The sequence below is a fragment of the Heptranchias perlo genome, chromosome 13 (genome assembly GCF_035084215.1).
Source record: "Heptranchias perlo isolate sHepPer1 chromosome 13, sHepPer1.hap1, whole genome shotgun sequence".
Taxonomy (NCBI): domain Eukaryota; kingdom Metazoa; phylum Chordata; class Chondrichthyes; order Hexanchiformes; family Hexanchidae; genus Heptranchias; species Heptranchias perlo.
Window position 1 is genome coordinate 29,971,665 of NC_090337.1, and position 19,424 is coordinate 29,991,088.

General features: G+C 41.0%; 1 protein-coding gene and 1 long non-coding RNA gene across 7 annotated transcripts in view; one reads left to right on the top strand and one right to left on the bottom strand.

Moving 5' to 3' along the window:
* dis3l2 (DIS3 like 3'-5' exoribonuclease 2) overlaps positions 1-19,424 on the top strand; it is a 289,590-nt gene that overhangs the window by 198,380 nt on the left and 71,786 nt on the right. For all 6 annotated transcript variants that reach the window (XM_067995258.1, XM_067995259.1, XM_067995261.1 and 3 more), the window contains one exon: positions 14,221-14,300. In XM_067995258.1, coding sequence (XP_067851359.1) covers positions 14,221-14,300 — 80 coding nt within the window. The remainder of the gene's footprint in view (positions 1-14,220; positions 14,301-19,424) is intronic.
* LOC137331456 (uncharacterized) overlaps positions 1-19,424 on the bottom strand; it is a 119,968-nt gene that overhangs the window by 69,527 nt on the left and 31,017 nt on the right. The gene's annotated exons all lie outside the window — the stretch shown is intronic.

Sequence of the window (19,424 nt, forward strand, 5' to 3'; positions counted from 1 at the left end):
TCTTTTTTGATCCCTAATCGGCCCCACCCCTCCTCTTACTACCTGTTTACTATTTATATGCCTGTAGAAGACTTTTGGATTCCCTTTTATGCTATTCACGAGTCTATTCTCGTACTCTTTCTTTGCCCCTCTTATTTCCTTTTTCACTTCTCTATACTTTCTATATTCAGCCTAGTTCTCACTTATTATCAACCTGACATCTGTCATACATCCCCCTTTTCCGTTTCAGCTGACTCTCCTAAACATTCAGTAAATGGGATTGAATTAGTGCAAAGATAATGCAGAGAGACCTGGGAGTACTAGCAGACATGTCACCAAAGATTGGCATATTAGCCCAAGAAGCTATGCTAATGCTTTACAATGCATTGATTTAGTCATACTTTAGAGTACTATGTTCAGCTTTGGACAGCACACCGCAAAAAAAAATACATGCATTGGTTACGGTACAAAAAGATCAGCATCAAAAATTTGTGTTTATTTAGTGCCTTTAAAGTGGAAAAATGTCCCAAGGCACTTCAGAGGTGTAGTCAGATAAAAATGGATGCCGAGCCAAAGAGAAAGATATTAGGATTGACCAAAAGCTTGGTCAAAGCGACGGGTTTTAAGAAGGGCCTTAAAGGAGGAGAGATGAGGGCTTTGAATAGGCAGAGGGGCTTAGGGAGGGATTTAAACACAAGGATGATAATTTTAAATTTGAGGCGTTGGAGGATTGGGAGTCAAAGAATGTCTGCGATGACCAGGACCTTGGGTGGGATAGGAAACAGGCAGCAGAGTTCTGGATGAGCGGAACTTTACAAAGGGTGGAGGGTGGGAGGTGATGCAGGAAAGCATTGGAGAAGTGGAGTCTGGAGGTGAAAGATGCATGGTGGAGCGATCCAGGGGCAGATGGGCTGAGACAGGGGCAGAGGCAGGCGATGTTACTGAGGTGGTACGAAACGGCCTTTGTGATGGAGAGTATATGTGGTCAGGAGCTCAACTCAGGGCTGCAGAGGATGGTGAGATTGTGAACAGTCTGGTTTAGCCTGAGACATTGGCCAGAGGGGAGGATGGAATCGGTGGAGAGGATACGAAGACAATGGCTTTCGTCTTCCCAATGTTTAATTGGATATCAGACAAGCAGGCTGACCACACACAGGCAGTGGAGCATTTGGGAGAAGTAGAGCTGCATGTTGTCAACATACATGTGGAAGGTGACCCCATGTCTTTGGATCATGTTGCCAAGAGGAAGGGCAGGGGCCCAAGGCTAGATGTTTGGGGCCTCCAGAAGTAATGGTGTGGGGGTGGGAAGAGAAGCCATTGCTGCACATGCTCTGGCTACAATTGGATAGGTCAGAGTGGAACCAAGCGAAGGCAATCCCACCTAGATGGACGACGGAGGAAAGGCATTGGAGAAGGGTGGTGTGGTCAACCGTGTCAAAGGTTGCACACAGGTAAAGGAGGGATAATGGACCATAGTCACGGAGGATATCATTTGTTTGAGTTAGGGCGTTTGGTGCTGTGGCAGGAGCGGTTACCTGATTGGAGGGTTTCAAATATGAAGTTGTGAGAAAGATGGGCTAGGCTTTGAGAGGTGACAACACGTTTAAGGACTTTGGAGCGAAAAGGAAGGTTGGAAGTGAGGTGGTTGTTTGAAAGGGCAGAGGAGTCAAGGATGGGGTTTCTAAGGAAGGGGTGATGGTGGTTTTGAAAGGGACGGTGACAGTATTGGAGGAGAGGGAACAATTTTCAATGGCAGTTAAGTGGTCAGCAATTCAGTGGAAATGGGAGAAAGAGGTAGGACAAGATGAGCTCATAGAGGGAAAGAGGGAGATAGGAGAGAGACTAGAGAATGAATTGTGTTCAGGGCTCGGGCAGGAGGGAACCTGGGGAGGTTTGGCTTGGTTGGTAAGGGGATGGGGGGAAGCAGCAGAGGCAGCTGAAAGTATGGGGTGAGTTTTAAGGAAAAAAACACGGGATAAATTTGCCTGGAGCTTCTCCCACTGTGCTGCCAGAGCTTCAGTGGAAGTTCAACAGAATCCTCATTTATGCATAACAGGGAGAGGCGTTGTAGAAGGATGGTGAGGTCGACCGTGTCAAAGGTTGCATGCAGGTCAAGGAAGGATAATGGACCGTGGTCTCGGCAGATATCATTTGTTTGAGTTAGGACCGTTTGGTGGTGTGGCAGGAGCGGAAACCTGATTGTAGGGTTTTAAACATGAAGTTGCGAGAAAGATGGGCTAGGCTTTGAGAGGTGACAACATTGAAGTTATGGCTGTGCAGTGGGAGAAGCTTTGAGGAAATTCACCCCCATGGTTAAGGAGGTAAAATAGTTATGGGGGCCTCATGAAAGTGTGTGGAATGTTAAGTGGTACGAGACGATCTCCTGTGGCGTTGCTCACCTGTTTTGGAGGTTTCATAAGAACAGGGTGTTATGCCAAGTAATATTAATGGGGACACTGATTTGTCAGCATTGTGGCAGCACTGGAATGTTTGCCGACGTAATCAAACAGGACCTGTTCCTGTAAGCCCAAGGAGATGGCAAAAATGACAGACAGGAAAGCACCAACAGAGAGCACCTGATTGATTTTTTTAATTTCACAGGGTAGAGAGCAGACAGGAGAGATGAAGGACCCTGTAAAAGGAAAAATATTTAAATTAAGCTGTACCTGTGAAGAAAAAGTTCAGAGTTGAAATCAAAACAGCTGAAGAGAACACAAGATGGCGGACTATGGTTCTGAAAATTTTCAGAAAGGGACTCTGACGATGTTCATAGACTGGCCAGTTCCTTCAGTCCGCCTATGCAGAAAATGGCTGCAAGATTGCTGTTCTGCTCCTTTTACGATCCTTTGAGTAAATGTGTGTGTATATGTGATATTTGAGTCTGATAGATTGTGTTGTTATTAATAATTATACCACTAATGAATATTGTCCGGGGTATTCATAGTCCAGAAAGTCATCTCTCATTCAAGCAGGTGGAGATAATTCAGGCAGGCATACTGTACTAAATTTTCATAGCTTGATCAAATATAATTTGCATGTTTGTTACAAACAAGCTGTCTGATGAAGAGGTTAGCAGTTTTGAAAAGCAGTTCAAAAAATTCCTTATTTGCACATAAATATCAGTAGTAGTAATTTGTAACTCATATTTGAGTCATTAAAATCAACATACACAAAATACACATAGATCTGAAAAGACTGCTTATGTACAAAGGTATTCCCCAATGACAGGACTTTGGACTGAATTTTTTATGAACTTGTTAGTAATAAACTGCTCGTGTCATCTATCTAGTGTGTGTATGTGTGCTTGTGTCTATAAGGTAATAGTACACAGTGAGCCTGAACAATTTGTAACCAGAGTGCTGACAAATTTTGTGTTATTTCACCATAAGTAAGCCACCAATAACATTAACCCTTTGAGAACTAAAATAGCAGTTATACACCAAAATATGGAAAGGAATACATTTTGAAGTTTACTTAGTGACTGTAATGAATTAAAGAATGTTTTAAAGTTCAGTCGGTGCCAGTTGTGTTGCAAACTTCCATTTGTTGCAAATTTACAAAAATGACACTAACTGGTCAGATATGAATGGTGAAGACTTAGTTATTCAGAGTAATTGTACACTGGGGGAGAAATTCAACTCATGGCTCTCTGTTTGCGCCTGAAAAACAGGTAGCCAGGAGTTGAAAATTATGGGGACAGGGGAACCTCAGCTGTCCCATTGACACCCAAGGCCTGCCTGATGACATATTCAGGGGGGCCTGTAAATAGGCAAGCAGCTTACCTGCCTGAAACAGGCTGTTTTATTATGTAAATCAGGGTCCTACACCAGTTGTTGGACCTCAATGCAAAATTCAGGTACAAATGAATGGAGCTAGCGCCACCTAGTTGTACTAGGATTTGAGTGGCCGAATCATTGGTCCAGCCTCCAGCAGCTGGAAGCTGCTCAAAAAAAGCCACAAAACTTTTTTAGTGGAGCCAGAAGGAGCAGGAGTGTTCATTCTGGCTCCACAAAAATACTGCGAGCCACTGGCGGCCTGAGCTCGTCCCCCTCGACTTCGCCTCCTCTCTTGTCCTCTCCCCGCACCTATCTGAAGGCCGCTCGGCCAGAATTCATCATGCCCAGACTGGATGAGCTGCATCGAGATGCCTATCTCGTGCCCATAGCTTGCCGCTTCCATTCAAATGAGGCCTGATGCCGAATCTGGCTCGGGTCTCAGGACAGTGCGGACGGCGTGCAAAGGAATCGCTCTGCCAATTTGCTGCCTGTTTTGGGCACATCAAATTTCTTCCCCACTGTCTTTTACAGTTCCTTCAATGTATCTGTGGATTCAGTGTGACCTTATATGCAGCATTACTCATCCTGATATACAGGTGACAAAGATTTTTACTAAGCATAGAGTTCTCTGTGGTGGCAAAGCAGAGATTCCTGTCAGGTTAATATAGAGACCTGATGGAAAAAATCCTGATTTCAATTGGAAATCAAAACTCAGATGTACTAGTGATGTAATTTTATATATCCTGCTACACTAGAGGATCATATTAAGTTTGGGTAATCATGATGCCAGACTGAATATGATTTCCACAGAGCAAAAATTAGCAATTGTGCTTTATTCTACTTTATTCGCCTTAAAAATTAAAAGTAAAATATTTCTGCAGATGTTCAAATAGGAAACTTGTACATACTGCTACAAAAATATTAAGTGCTCACGTTTTCCAAATTCTAAATATCCTCATTCGGTGGGAGAAAAAAGTTTTACGTTGAGGAAGGTTTCATAATTTGAATTAGGAAAACCAATATCACATAATTTATATAAACACTACATGTTGAATCTCAGACACTCTGGTCCCAATTATTTTCAATTTTTTACAAATTTTGATGATTATTTTATCTCTTCTCCATTGCATTTGTATCTGCACTGCTTCTTTCCTTTTGAAGGTATTACAGAAGTCCATATGATCTGAAATCTTGATCATACCTATAAATTTATTAGAATTCATACAATCTGTGAGAAAGCTAATTCTTTACTGTCGCAATATATGCTAACTATAAAATGTTTATGAATTGGCTCTAAAATTTCTTTACGTACAGAAATACACTGTTAGGACTAATACAGAATTGAGATTTTTTTTCTTACTGCAATTTAGTAAGTTGGTTTCCTGTTTATTTGGGTATTCCAATACAGTGCAGACTGAATTAAAACTCCTGCACACTATGAAAAGAACGTAGGGCAAGCAGTTAGTGGTTTATTTTTATTTCTGATTTCATTTGTCACTGTGCCCTTTTGCTGGGAACAAATTCAATTTAGGAATGTGTACTTGAAATCATTTGTATAAATGATAGATGAGGTTCTGTAGCTTTTAAAATACACTTGTTACATCTAAGAATCTGGACATAAATTTAACTTAATGCACTGTTTTCAACTGCAGTTGTATTGTGTGCCGAAGTGGCACGTGATATGACCTTACCGTCAACTTAAGCCATGCTGGAGACTACCCCTGCTGGTGATGTGGAATAGCTCAAACAATACCACTTTCAGTAATGCACTGATGTGAATGACTATTTTGTCTAGTTTTCAAAAGAATAAAATGGATTTTGGCACCTCAGTCTACCCATTGCAGAGAATTGGTGGTTTCCCAGTAACTCAAAGGATGAGAGCTTTAAATAATGAAGCGATGGCTTTTGAGTTTTTTTTTTAAAGTTTCTTAACCTAATCATATTAAAGTTTGCCACAATGGCCATTGCTTTTCGAACATTATATTGGCAGTTGTTTTGATCTTTGCTGATTGATAACTTGGGTTTAGTGGTTTAGCCAAGCATTACATTATGTAGAGATAATTAGAAATGTTGGAGCTTTTGTTCAGTGTTAAACAGAGCAACATGGTCATGAGAACTAACTGGGGTGCCAGTGTTTCCAGGTAATCAAACTGAATCTCTCAAACACATTTCAGATTTGAAATGGTACAGGGAATAAAGCTCTGACCGCGCTGTTATACACCCAATTTAATTGAAATAATTATTCCAAACTAGTACTGTCTCTAATGGCTCATTCCCTCAAATTGTATTTCTTTTGTGCTCCCTTTGTTGTTTTCTAAAAGTGGCAACTGAAAAATATAGTTTATATTTAGTTACCGTTCAAATTTTTCTCTTCATAAAATTATGTTAAAAGTTCCTCAATATGTTCATGGGAAAATATGCAAGATAAATAGCAATAGTGACAAAACACAAGGGGATGGATATAAACCCAACTGTGTGTGTGTGTGTGTGTGTGTGTGTATCTGATGTCTGGTAGTGAAATACAAGACAAATTGATATGTGGTATAATGAGCAATAAAAGTGTAAGAAGTCATTTGAATTTGAACATTCAAAACTTAAGTACATATAGAAAGCTCAGGAAGGTAAACAGTTAACAACAGTACTTAACCTGAAAAATTCTGCATATATTTGATGCAGACATTTTTCTTAAGTTCAAATTCTAGTTAAAATTCTGATTTAAAATATGATTTTTCAAAACCCCTCAATGTTTTCACAGTAACAGAAGAAATAACAATTGATGTTGCAAGATCACGAACAGACTTTTAATGTAGGTTATGAAAATGTTTGTGCTTCTGTATTTCTTTGTTATTTGTCGTGTGTACACAGAAGTTAGAACACACTTAAGACAATTTCTGAAACAAGCCAGATATTTTGGTTCATAATATAAGAAAAAATTGATAGCAAGTTTTGGAAGAAAAGCATGATAAAAGCAAACTTTATGAAATATTTTAACTGTTTTCATTTTTCTCTCTTTTGTGCTGGAGTTTGTATATTGTCTCTGTATATCTTTAATCTGATTCCCAGCTAAATCACAGATTGCCAGGATCATATTAACATCTGTGCTGTTCTGACAGTCTGAGAGGTTTAAGGAACAATCATGGTTGCTGAGATTTCAGCAGAATCTTGGCAGCCATTTTGAAGCCTGTTGGGGTAATCAGCAGCAAAAACCTCCAGATGTTGTCTTGTGTTTCATCTGTATTATATATTAAAATTGCAGAGTGTTGCAACATTCTATTTCAAAATACATTGAAAATTACTATGTCAGGCTCTGTCAATGGAAAAAGTCTTTGTAAAAGTATGAACATCTACTTGCAATATCAGTTACCCCCATAGGTGGCATTAAGTGGCCGGTATCCATTTTAAATCTGTCACGGTAACGACCTTATAAATATAACAAACATCATCTGCTGACCATACCACAATGAAAAAGCAAAGAGAAAGACGCTCACCACCAATAGGATTACTGGCCTTGGGAGGAAAGGTGCAACTCACCATATCTCAACCAAACCCCTCCCACCTCGGTGGATCACAACATTCCATGCAGTACCTGTCAAGCAGGTAGGTGGTGCTGTGATGGGCCATTTCAAGGGTAAATGGTAACTTTACACGCTGTCAAATTACCTAAAGTACTATACTGGCTATTAGAGCCCACCCTGTGCACTGTGTTCTGCTGTATTAAGGAGGAGGGGAGGCAGAGAAGGATATCGGAAGGTGAGAGGAGGGGCTTGGGAATGGGGAAGAACAAACGTGGGGAAAACCACCTCAGTGTGTTGGGGGGCCACTCTAGAAAATCATCTCAGCTATCTTTCCCTCTGCTTGAGAATTTTATCATAGCAAGGTGGTGTTTGCTGCCCTTTCCTTCTTCAGTTGATTTTGCTCTCAGTGGGGGGAGGGGGGAGTGAGCGACCTAACACTCTCAGTGAGGAGAGAGGATTTTGTTCAAATTTAAACAATTGCAATGCAGGAAAATACCCCATCCCGGGGCCCCAAGAATTGAAACAAGTCAAATAAATTCAGCCACAAGTCAGCAGGCTGCCAACAGAGTGGAAGAGAAAAAATAATTTGTACTTTCTATTTGCAAATTCACAAAAGGATGCCCACCCTTATGAACCCTTAAGTCTACCTAATCTTCTGCTCCTTTCAAAATTTTAGCATTTAGTGAACAATTTCTCTCATTATTCTTCTCCAAATGTATTTGTTCAACCTATTAACCTATGTCCTCCTGATGTTGCTTACAGTCATCTTCATAATTAAACATGCACTCTATTTTTGTTTTCGCATATTTTGATAGTGTTCTTCCCAGATCACTTTTGAGAAGGGCAATGGTCCTTTGTTTTCTGTCCTTTAGCCAACTTGCTATTCATGCTGCCAAATTCCCTTTAATACCATAACGCAAAGAAGTTTACCTTTTTTGAAGTCCGACATTCAGAGTAAGATGATAGAGAAGGTGCCTCAGGTTACATGTAGGTAGAATGTATGTGGAAGTATTTGAGAGGGGTCTCGTAGTTTTAGTAATGCTGCAGGATGCTCTAAGCTTGTGGAAGCATTGGGACGGGGGTAGTGCGATATGGTTAGAACGGAGGTTTATTGACGCGCAAGAGTGTTAGGGAAGGGGTCCTTAGGTATTGGTGTCATGCTTTGTGGGTTCTAGCTTGCTGTGTGTTTTTTTTAATTCATTCATGGGATGTGGGCGTCGTTGGCGAGGCCGGCATTTATTGCCCATCCCTAATTGCCCTTGAGAAGGTGGTGGCGAGCCGCCTTCTTGAACCGCTGCAGTCCGTGTGGTGAAGGTTCTCCCACAGTGCTGTTAGGAAGGGAGTTCCAGGATTTTGACCCAGCGACAATGAAGGAACGGCGATATATTTCCAAGTTGGGATGGTGTGTGACTTGGAGGGGAACGTGCAGGTGGTGGTGTTCCCATGTGCCTGCTGCTCTTGTCCTTCTAGGTGGTAGAGGTCGCGGGTTTGTGAGGTGCTGTTGAAGAAGCCTTGGCGATTTGCTGCAGTGCATCCTGTAGATGGTACACACTGCAGCCACTGTGCGCCGGTGGTGAAGGGAGTGAATTTTTAGGGTGGTGGATGGGGTGCCAATCAAGCAGGCTGCTTTGTCTTGGAAGGTGTCGAGCTTCTTGAGTGTTGTTGGAGCTGCACTCATCCAGGCAAGTGGAGGGTATTCCATCACACTCCTGACTTGTGCCTTGTAGATGGTGGAAAGGCTTTGGGGAGTCAGGAGGTGAGTCACTTGCAACAGAATACCCAGCCTCTGACCTGCTCTTGTAGCCACAGTATTTATATGGCTGGTCCAGTTAAGTTTCTGGTCAATGGTGACCCCCAGGATGTTGATGGGGGATTCGGTGATGGTAATGCCGTTGAATGTCAAGGGGTGGTGGTTAGACTCTCTCTTGTTGGAGATGGTCATTACCTGGCACTTGTCTGGTGTGAATGTTACTTGGCACTTATGAGCCCAAGCCTGGATGTTGTCCAGGTCTTGCTGCATGCGGGCTCGGACTGCTTCATTATTTGAGGGGTTGCGAATGGAACTGAACACTGTGCAATCATCAGCGAACATCCCCATTTCTGACCTTATGATGGAGGGAAGGTCATTGATGAAGCAGCTGAAGATGGTTGGGCCTAGGACACTGCCCTGAGGAACTCCTGCAGCAATGCTCTGGGGCTGAGATGATTGGCCTCCAACAACCACTACCATCTTTCTTTGTGCGAGGTATGACTCCAGCCACTGGAGAGTTTTCCCCCTGATTCCTATTGACTTCAGTTTTACTGGGGCTCCTTGGTGCCACACTCGGTCAAATGCTGTCTTGATGTCAAGGGCAGTCACTGTCACCTCACCTCTGGAATTCAGCTCTTTTGTCCATGTTTGGACCAAGGCTGTAATGAGGTCTGGAGCCGAGTGGTCCTGGCGGAACCCAAACTGAGCATCGGTGAGCAGGTTATTGGTGAGTAAGTGCCGCTTGATAGCACTGTCGACGACACCTTCCATCACTTTGCTGATGATTGCGAGTAGACTGATGGGGCGGTAATTGGCCGGATTGGATTTGTCCTGCTTTTTATGGACAGGACATACCTGGACAATTTTTCACATTGTCGGGTTGATGCCAGTGTTGTAGCTGGACTGGAACAGCTTGGCTAGAGGCGCAGCTAGTTCTGGAGTGTGTGAGGAGTGTTGAAGTGTTGGGGAGGTAGGTGCTGGGGTGTTGCAGTGGTGGGAGAGTTGTCTTGGGGTGTGGGAGCTCTGGGTCGGGAAGTTGCTGGGAAGGGGATTGCTGGGTTCTGCTCAGAAAAACACCAGCCTGCATTTGTGGCTGTGATCTCGCTAAAGGTTCTTTGAAGTGCTTATTTCACTTTTACTATCACAGTAAGTGAAGCTAGGTCCAGGTTTGGGAACGTAGCAACAGAGGTTTTTGTTGGGAGTGAATCAACTTTTGGGACCAGAGGAAAAGATGTGAGAGAGGACAGGAAGCAGCTGGGAAGGGGTGCGCACAGGAACACTAGAGCGGCAAGAGGGAAAAGGGAGTAGGAAAGGTATGGGCACTGGAGGCAGGCGGGGTAAGGTACAAGAGAGGCATGAGGCAGTGGCAAGTGGGATGGCATGGGCCAGTGGGAGATAGGAGTGGCAAGAGGAAGTAGGGGAAGACTGGTGGCATGCGTGGGATTAAGAGTGGGAAGGGGAAGGTGTGGGCCTTGGTTCTGGGGCCAGGAGTATAGGAGGGAGAATGATACTGAAAGCTTATCTAAAACTCAGGGCAAGGATAGGCAATCTGAAAGGTATGGGGAGTTGTGACTTGCCATGAGATTGACCTAAAATACTAGTGCTGAAATAATCTAGAGTAAGAAATTTTAAAAAAAAATCTTTTTTAACAGGCACCTCTGGCAATGAAGGACTCCAGTAATACAATGCAATGTCAGCTCAGATTATGTAAAATCTGGAGTGCAGCTTGAGCCCACTACCATCTGACTCAGACATGAGAATGCTACCAATTTAGCTAATCCTTGTTTCCTTGTATTCCTATATTGCGATTTATATGAAGGTAGATTATATGGAAAAATGTATGAGTGTTTTATTGCAGGCAGGTAATTTGATTTTTTTTCTCTACACAGCTGAGAAGTATAGATAATTAAGATGGAAGCAAGTTATTTTCCCTGAAAGCATAGAAAGAAAGAATTTGCATTTATATCATACCATATCACGCTTAGAGCACTGTATATAGGCAAATATGACAGCCAATATTGCACAGCAATGGCTCACCATCAGCAACATCTCATCCAAAAGACAGGACTTCCAACAATGCAGTTGTCCCTCAGTTCTACACAGAAATATCAGTCAAGGTTATGTGCTGAAGTCTGAACCCACAGCCTCCTGATTGAGAGGCAAGAATGGTATCTTTTGAGCCAAGTTGATATTTAGTAGCATGACAATAGAAGTATGATTAACAAAATTAATGGGGCTCAATTGACACTGGAGAATTCAAGAATTTCCACCAAGGAATAAGACAATCACACAGAAAGAATGTCTCATTGTGGAAGAAGTCAATTATGAACACTCAATTCTTCCATTCAATGAGACATTCACCAGTATCATTCAGTCCACACTAAGGGTTTTTTCTTTAACTGTCATCGTCACGTCTGCCTCACTGCAGTGTAGAGTGTCCTGAATATCCTTGGAAATCTGGAAATCCTCACTAATTATGCCAGATCCCAGCTGAGGCCAAAATAGTTCTGCCATTTATTGGTGCCTGACCTCAACAGTTCTGGGGATGGACTTGTTGCCACTAGACTAAGTCAGGACAGTGCTACCCAAATGTTTCACCATTTGTTCAATTGGAAAATTTCAGATGAAGAACATGCAGTGGTATCAACTTCATGAAATGAAATAAAACTGTGCAGTTAATTACACATGGCCAGGATTTGAACCTTCCTCTTCATGGTTTCAATACTATCATTGTTACTCTAATTTTTTCTTACGGAGTTTGTATTATTTACCCCATGGTGGTGGGCCTATTTTAAGGCTAAATCTATTTTTTTGCCTAAATTTTTAATCTAAATTGTATTTATTTTGGAAAATCAGAGTACTGTAATTTTGCCTGCTATTGTGTGTTTGTTTCTTTCTGAGAAAAAATATCACTTTGTTGATGTATATAGGGCCAGGGGGTCTGTAATGTAAACACAATTGTATCGCAAGGTAGGTTGTAAAGTGTATTTTGTTTATTTGTTCAGCTGCTTATAACTACTAAGAAAATTTGAGGCCTGTTCTTCTGATCTTATGGCTACATCTTGGGGTTCGCTTGACCCAATTTGCAAGGATGGTCCATGGAGTAATTTACATGGTTGTACAAAGCATTGTTGCCTTGTTTTGTGAGTTCAAGCAAATAAGTGCTTCAGCATTTCAAGCTGGCTTCGAAATTAGATCATAATTTCCCAGCCAAGTTTGTTATAAGTTGGATCGCCAGGATAGAATACTAGAGCCTAGTCTTCAGTTGCTTCCAAGCCTTTATTCACAGAGCTCCATATTACACCCACACCACACCCTAGATCAGCTCTCTTATAAATGGATATGAGAGTTCCCAATTGATATGCACCACCTGAATACAATTAGCACTAATTGATATTAAACACATAGATAAAATTAAAGTTTTCTGTTTCATTTTGGCATAATTTATTTGTATGAGGACAGTGCAAAAATTGGTGCAGTCTTCCTTTCTTTGAATGTAGACCAAAGATTCCCTTTCATTCAACAATTACATTTATGTAACGCCTTTAACATAATAAAATATCCCAAGGCGCTTCATAGGAGTGTAATCAGACAAAGAAATTGACACTAAGCCAATGGTGGGGCGAAGGAAGTCGGGAATGCACAAGAGGCCAGAATTGGAGGAACACAAAGTTCTCGAAGAATTGTAGGCTGGAGGAGGTTACAAAGATAGGAAGGGGTGAGGTCATGGATGGATTTAAACACAAGGATGAGAATTTTAAATTTGATGCATTGGTGGACCGGGAGCCAATGTAGGTCAGTGAGCACAGGGATGATAGGTGAGCAGGACTTGGTGCGAGCTAGGCTATGGGCAGCAGATTTTTGGATGAGCTCATGTTTATCGAGAGTGGAAGGTGGGAGACCAGCCAGGAGAGCATTGGAATAGTAGAGTCTGGAGGTAACAGAAGCATCAATAAGGGTTTCAGCAGCAGATGGGCTGAGGCAGAAGCAGAGACGGACGATATAGGATGCTATTTGTGACTTTGATTAGGGCTGTTTCAGTGCAGTAGCAGGAGCGGCAACCTAATTGAAGAGGTTCAGACATGGAATTGCGGGAAAGATGGGCACAGATTTGGGAGGCAACAACACATTCAAGAGGAAAGGGAAGTTGGAAATGGGGCTGTAGTTTGCAAGGACAGAGGAGTCAAGGGTGGGTTGTTTGAGGAGGGTTGTGATGACGGTAGATTTGAAAGGGAACGAGACAATACCAGAGGAGAAGGAACTGTTTACAACAACAGCTAGCATGGGGACCAGGACAGGAAATTGGATGATCAGCAGTTTAGTGAGAATAGGGTCCCTTATTCCTTTCTCTGACTTGGAGCAGATTGAGCTTACTGTTTTTCTGCAGGTTACTTGCCTCACTGGATCAACTGGGTTTTTCTGCTGCAACTTTTTTCAAAAGAAATCTTAAGCCTTTTGTGTGGTCGGGTTGAAAAAGAGCATGTCCTTTTACAGCTCTTGCATACTGCAAAAACTTCAAAGGCACAGTCCCAGTGGTTCATTTAATCATAGAATGATACAGCACGGAAGGAAGCCATTCAGTCCATCATCCCTGTGCCGGCTCTTTGACTGAGCTATCCAGTTAATCCCACTCTGCTGCTCTTTCCCCATAGCCCTGCAAATTTTTCCACTTCAAGTATTTATCCATTTCCCTTTTGAAAGTTATTACTGAGTCTGTCTCCACCACCCTTTCAGGCAGTGCATTCCAGATCATAACAACTCGCTGCGTAAAAAATTTTTTCCTCAAGCCGCATCTGGTTCTTTTGCCAATTACCTTAAATCTGTGTCCTCTGGTTACTGACCCTTCTGCCACTGGAAACAGTTTCTCCTTATTTACTCTATCAAAACCCTTCATGATTTTGAACACCTCTATCAAATCTCCCCTTAACCTTCTCTGCTTTAAGGAGAAGGTTCTGCCAACCTTTCCACTAATTGGATGAAGGCATATTGATTTGTAGTTAGAGATTGAACTACATTTAAAGAATAAGTAAGACCATACTAACTGTTAAGTAAATCTATGTTCTGTCATTATTACTGGGATGAATTTCTACTTTTAATTGTAATTGTGTTGTACACCTGACATTTGGCAAAACTGGAAGTGTTCCTTTATTTTAGTTTGAAACACCAATTCAGTGCTATTGAATGTGTCCCTCTTTTACAGTTGAAGATCTCTTTTACCTTGGATAGAGAGACAGGAATGCCTCAAGGATGCTATGTCTATCAGTATAAGGACAGCAATAGGTAAGTCGTCCTTATTCGAAATATTTCTAGCAGCATTTCTTCATATTTTAATCAGCTATCAATTTCTACATTGAATCACCTTAAAAGGCAGATGGTGAAAAATTGACAAAAAATAGTATTATTGTAAGTCTGTGTAAACACATCATATTTCCCATTTGTATCCTTTCTGAGAACTGTTTTATAATGTGTATCTTGGTGCAATAATGTAGCAAATTGCAGATGTTGGGAAAGTTTTATGGGTTTTGGTAATATAAAAATTAACCAGCTCAGTTTACACCACAATGATGGAGTACCATTAGCACCTGTTGACATTTGAATCATTGGCAATGAATCACTAACTGTGATTTTTGAGAGATGGCAAAGTTGGGGCAAGGAGGTACAGAAGGAGAGTTTACAATGTTAACTTTGTTTCTGAAAATTAATCATCATAAGAGAATCTAAGATGCAAAGTGAAGAACTGTGTGTGAGAGGGAGAGCTGATGATAAAGTGTTTGCCTGTGCTAACTTCCAATGTAGAAATAAAAATAACATTTAAAAACCTATGCTGCGATCCTCTCAGATCCACTCTTGTCCATTGAACCCACCCATGGGGGATTGGACCTAGAACCTGCAGACAAGGCTCTAACTTTGAAACAAATGCATCCCTTTGCTATCATGAAATTTCCCTTTCATCGTCACAACCATGAGTAAATTTCTATTAGCCATATGTCTTTCAGAGCAAATAAATGTTAACCTGTGCACAAGACAGGAAATGTACCAAGTACTCTGGGCCCCCTTCTTCTTGAAGGACAATATAACAAGGACCCGCTCAAACACCCTTTACCTCATCGTCACAGATGGAGGGGGGAGGCTGATACAAGAGGAAAGGTTATTGAGTACACTCCCACCTGCTTCAGATGCTGAAGAATAGTGATGTGACCAAACAACATCCTGGCGAAGATAGTGAGTGTTCCTACCCCCCTTCCCTGTCTTCTTCCTCCATGCCCTGATCCAGAAACGTGTATTGCAACTAGTATATGCAATGTGTAAACAGACTCACTGTATTGAAAACTCTCTTGCAAATGTCTTGTAAGCAAAATTTACAGAAACTGCAATATGTTAGGAAGCATAAAATTCTGAAAATTAAAAAAGAATCTGAGGGCAGTGTGGTAAAATGAGAGCAACTGTTATACACAAAAATACAATTGAAGTTTCCAGCCTTTAGTTGGCTATTTTTGGCACGAAAGGAAGTGTTCCGTTATAGGTTTCACTGAGTTTTATAGAATGCCAAGACAGTGCAACATCGTACTTTCACAATGGAAACACACAACCCAGAGTGCCATTTCACACATATTGGAGAGTAATTTATTTAAATACATAGGTTCCAGTAGAAGTATTGTTATAGATGCAAGGATGATGCTTGTTACCACTTTGATTTTATAGCTTTTCTGATGCTATTTCTCAATACATTGCTCCTAACAAAATGAGGAAAACCCTCTATTATATGCAAATATTAAGGTGAATGTTGAAACTTATCCCAAAATGACATTTAGTTTCTACATTTTCCTGTAGTATTTAGAAAGTGTTTTGTGCATTTTTTTTTGTAGTTAAAGTGTATGAAAAAAATATTTGTGCACAGTGCTTTGTGGCATTGAGTTAGTTATTGCTTGAAAATTCTTAATGCTTAATATTACGCTTAATGTCAACAAGAGCCAAACCACAGCGACTGAGCATCTATTCCAGTGATGGTCATTGGAGAAAAAAAAGCCCTGGGCAATATTATGGCAATCAAAGCTTCAATAAGAACTACGAATCTACCTTGGGAAGTAAGGGAGAGACATAATATATTCTACAATCGTGTAAATAACAGATAATAGGAAGGAATTCTAACTAAGTACAGTACTTGTATCTTTAGCAAATATTCCAAATCTACCATAAGAGAAAACCAATAAATATTTTCTAATTTAAATAAGTGGGTTTAAGTTGCTTTGCAGAGGAAAGAACAAAGTTATTTGCATTGTAAGACTTTTGGTGGAGCAGTGACCCAGGAGGATGCATTAGTTTGTAGCCCGACACTAGTTCCTGACAGGAGTTGCCTTCATGGAACTCAGAAAATGACCAGACAACAAAAAAAGTATCCTGCTCCCAACAAGGCTTGAAAAACCATCAAATGCTCCCCAAAAGCAGTACTGAAGAGTGGGGAAGATCTTGTGGTTCGACAGCAGTGTTGAGGAAGGAGATCTTCGTTTGAAAGGACTGGGGAGGAGGGTGTTTGTAGCACTTAGGACAGGGAAAATGTTAGGGTTTGGGAGCACTACGGAAGATCTTTGAGTCAGCAGCAGTTTTATCAGTAAATTTAAACAAGTTATTGTGAAATATGTAATTTTATGTTAGAAATCTCAATCTACGTCTGAGTCAACAAACTAAGGAGAAAATGGTGGATGAAAAATTTTTCAAAAATATTTTGTAATTTGATTAGTTGCTTTTACTTTCTTGGTGGATTTTGATGACTGCATAGTATTAGAGCTCTGATTTGTTAGTCGTTTAGGGATGTGAAATTTGATTCAATCGGGCAAAAGTGTGGCACAGCTGAACTGTGATAGACAGGAATTGTGCATAGATGTACTGTTTTTAATATTCATATATGTTAAAAATCTTGCATGGAACAGGCACTTCCTGTCCACAACCCTTACTTCCTGCTGTCACAATTTTTGGTCAGTTCTGTCAACATTTATCATAATGAATTGTTATGTCAACAATTCCCATTTTATTTTGCTATATCTCATGACAGAATACAGTTGCAGACTCTGGCCACTAGCTGGCTCGGCTGAGTGAGTTTCTGAAGTCTCACAACTCTGTTGCTGACTTGCGTATTAAAAAAAAACTGTATTCATCAACTGGATAATGCCACAGACAAGATACTAGTAGCACAGAGATAAGTATAAGTGAAGATAGAAATTTAATTGTGAATTTTGTGGTATAATGCCTCCTGTCGTTATAAAACAGTGTATCCTCTAACTTACTTTGAGTAATGCCATCGGAGATCTGCTCATGTATGTGTATATTATATTATAACTAATTATGTTATTTATAACCTTGGATTAAAATTTTTCCAATATGCACATATGGAAAACAACCCAAGAAAAGTGTGGAAACTGTTTTTAGTATGCAGGAAAGACAATTAAACTATCAAACTACAGGGAAAAATGTGGTGTACAGGAAATGTCTGATCAAGAGCATGGTTACTGGCACTCAGCCCAAGTACATAGAGTTCACACTTGGGTGATGTGAATTGATGACAATGAAAGGCTAATCCCTGAAAAGAGTTGGGGGGGGGGGGGGGGTGTGGGAGTACAGGTTTAACTGTAATTGTTATTACAAAACAAACAATATAGAACAAAGCCTTCAAATTCAACCCCCATCAGAACTTTGTATTCTAAACGACTGATTCCATCCCCCGCCCCAGCTACTGTTTTAGGCTGAACCAGACTGTTCACAAACTCGCCGTTCCATTTGACCCCAAGCTGAGCTTCCAACTCCATAGCCCCATCACAATAACTGTGTACTTCCACCTCCATAACATCACCCACCTTGGCCCCTAACTCATCCCATGTGCTGGTTTAAGCCCCCTGCCATGCATTTGTCACCTCCAAACTCTACTATTCTAACATTCTTCTGGCTGGCCGCCCATCCTCCACCCTCCATAAACTTCAGCTCGTCCAAAACTCTGCTGCCCATCTCCTATCCCACACCAGATCCTGCTAATCCATGACTACTGCCCTCGCTGATCTGCCTTGATTTCCAGTGCTCCAACACTACCTATATAAAATTATCATCCTCATGTTTAAATTCCTTCATAGTCTTGCCTTTGTTTATCTCTGTAATTCCCTCCAGCCTATCCCTCCTGAACTCTCCATTCCTCTGACTCTGGCCCCATGTATATATCCCCCCCACCCCAAGTTCACCGAACCATTGGTGGCCTTCAAGCCACTTAGGCCCCACCCTCTCGAATTCACTCTCTAAATCCCTCCATGCCTCCACCTCCCTTTTCTCTTTTAAGACCTACCTTAAAACCCAACCCTTTTACCAAGCTTTTGGTTACACCTGCTAATATCTCCTTCTTTGGAACATAGGATCAGAAGTAGGCCATTCATCCCCTTGAGCCTGTTCTGCTATTCAGTTAGATCATGGCTGATCTGCACTTCAACTCCATTTACCCGTCTTAACTCCATATCTCGATGCCCTTACCTAACAAAAATCTATCGATCTCAGTCTTCAAAATTAAATTAATCAAATAGAAGTTTTTTTTTAAATGTGGCTCTCAGTTGCAAAATGGTCGGTGGGCCCTGGAAGGCACAGGATAAAATAAAGGTAAGCCAAGTATTCAAAACTTTTTAATTAGAAAATGTGTATAGCCTGGATTTATATTGAATAGAAATAAAGCAAATGTAAAGTTAAAACAATAAAAATAGGCGAGAATGATAATAAAAGGAAAGCCGGGTAAGCAAAAGTGTTTTTAATATTTAAAATAGTTTTCTTAATCCTTATTTTAATACATACATAATAAAGCTACTTCTGACATTTGAGGAGTTTCCTTTTGTAATATTAGAGTTTGTTTTTGCAAGCGTTGTAAAACTTCAGGCCAGGGAGAGTAGAATTTCCCTGGACAGGCTAGTAATCTAAATGTTCAACACAGAAAAGTTATTAATTGAAGATTAAATATGGACTCTTCCCTACCTAATTAATCCTGTCAAAAGGGGTGAATAATCACATGCAAAATTACCAAGGAGATAAAACTATGAAATGTCACTCTGATCCCTGAAGTTAATAGATTGATAACATGACATTTTCAATCTGTAATTGCTGTCTGCATTATCAACCTTGTCTGGTTACATTGCACATATGATATTTCCATATTCCCAACAGGACTAGGACCATATCATATTTGATTGTTTGTATCATCCTTATAACTTTTCATCTAATTGTTCACCGGGTATTGCCCCAGCCTCTTTTTAAAAAGAATTAATATACAAGGGATATGGGGCTAAGCCAGATATATGGAGTTAGGTCACAGATCAGCTATGATCTCATTGAATGGTGGAACAGGCTTGAGGGGCTAAATGGCCTACTCCTGTTCCTATGTTA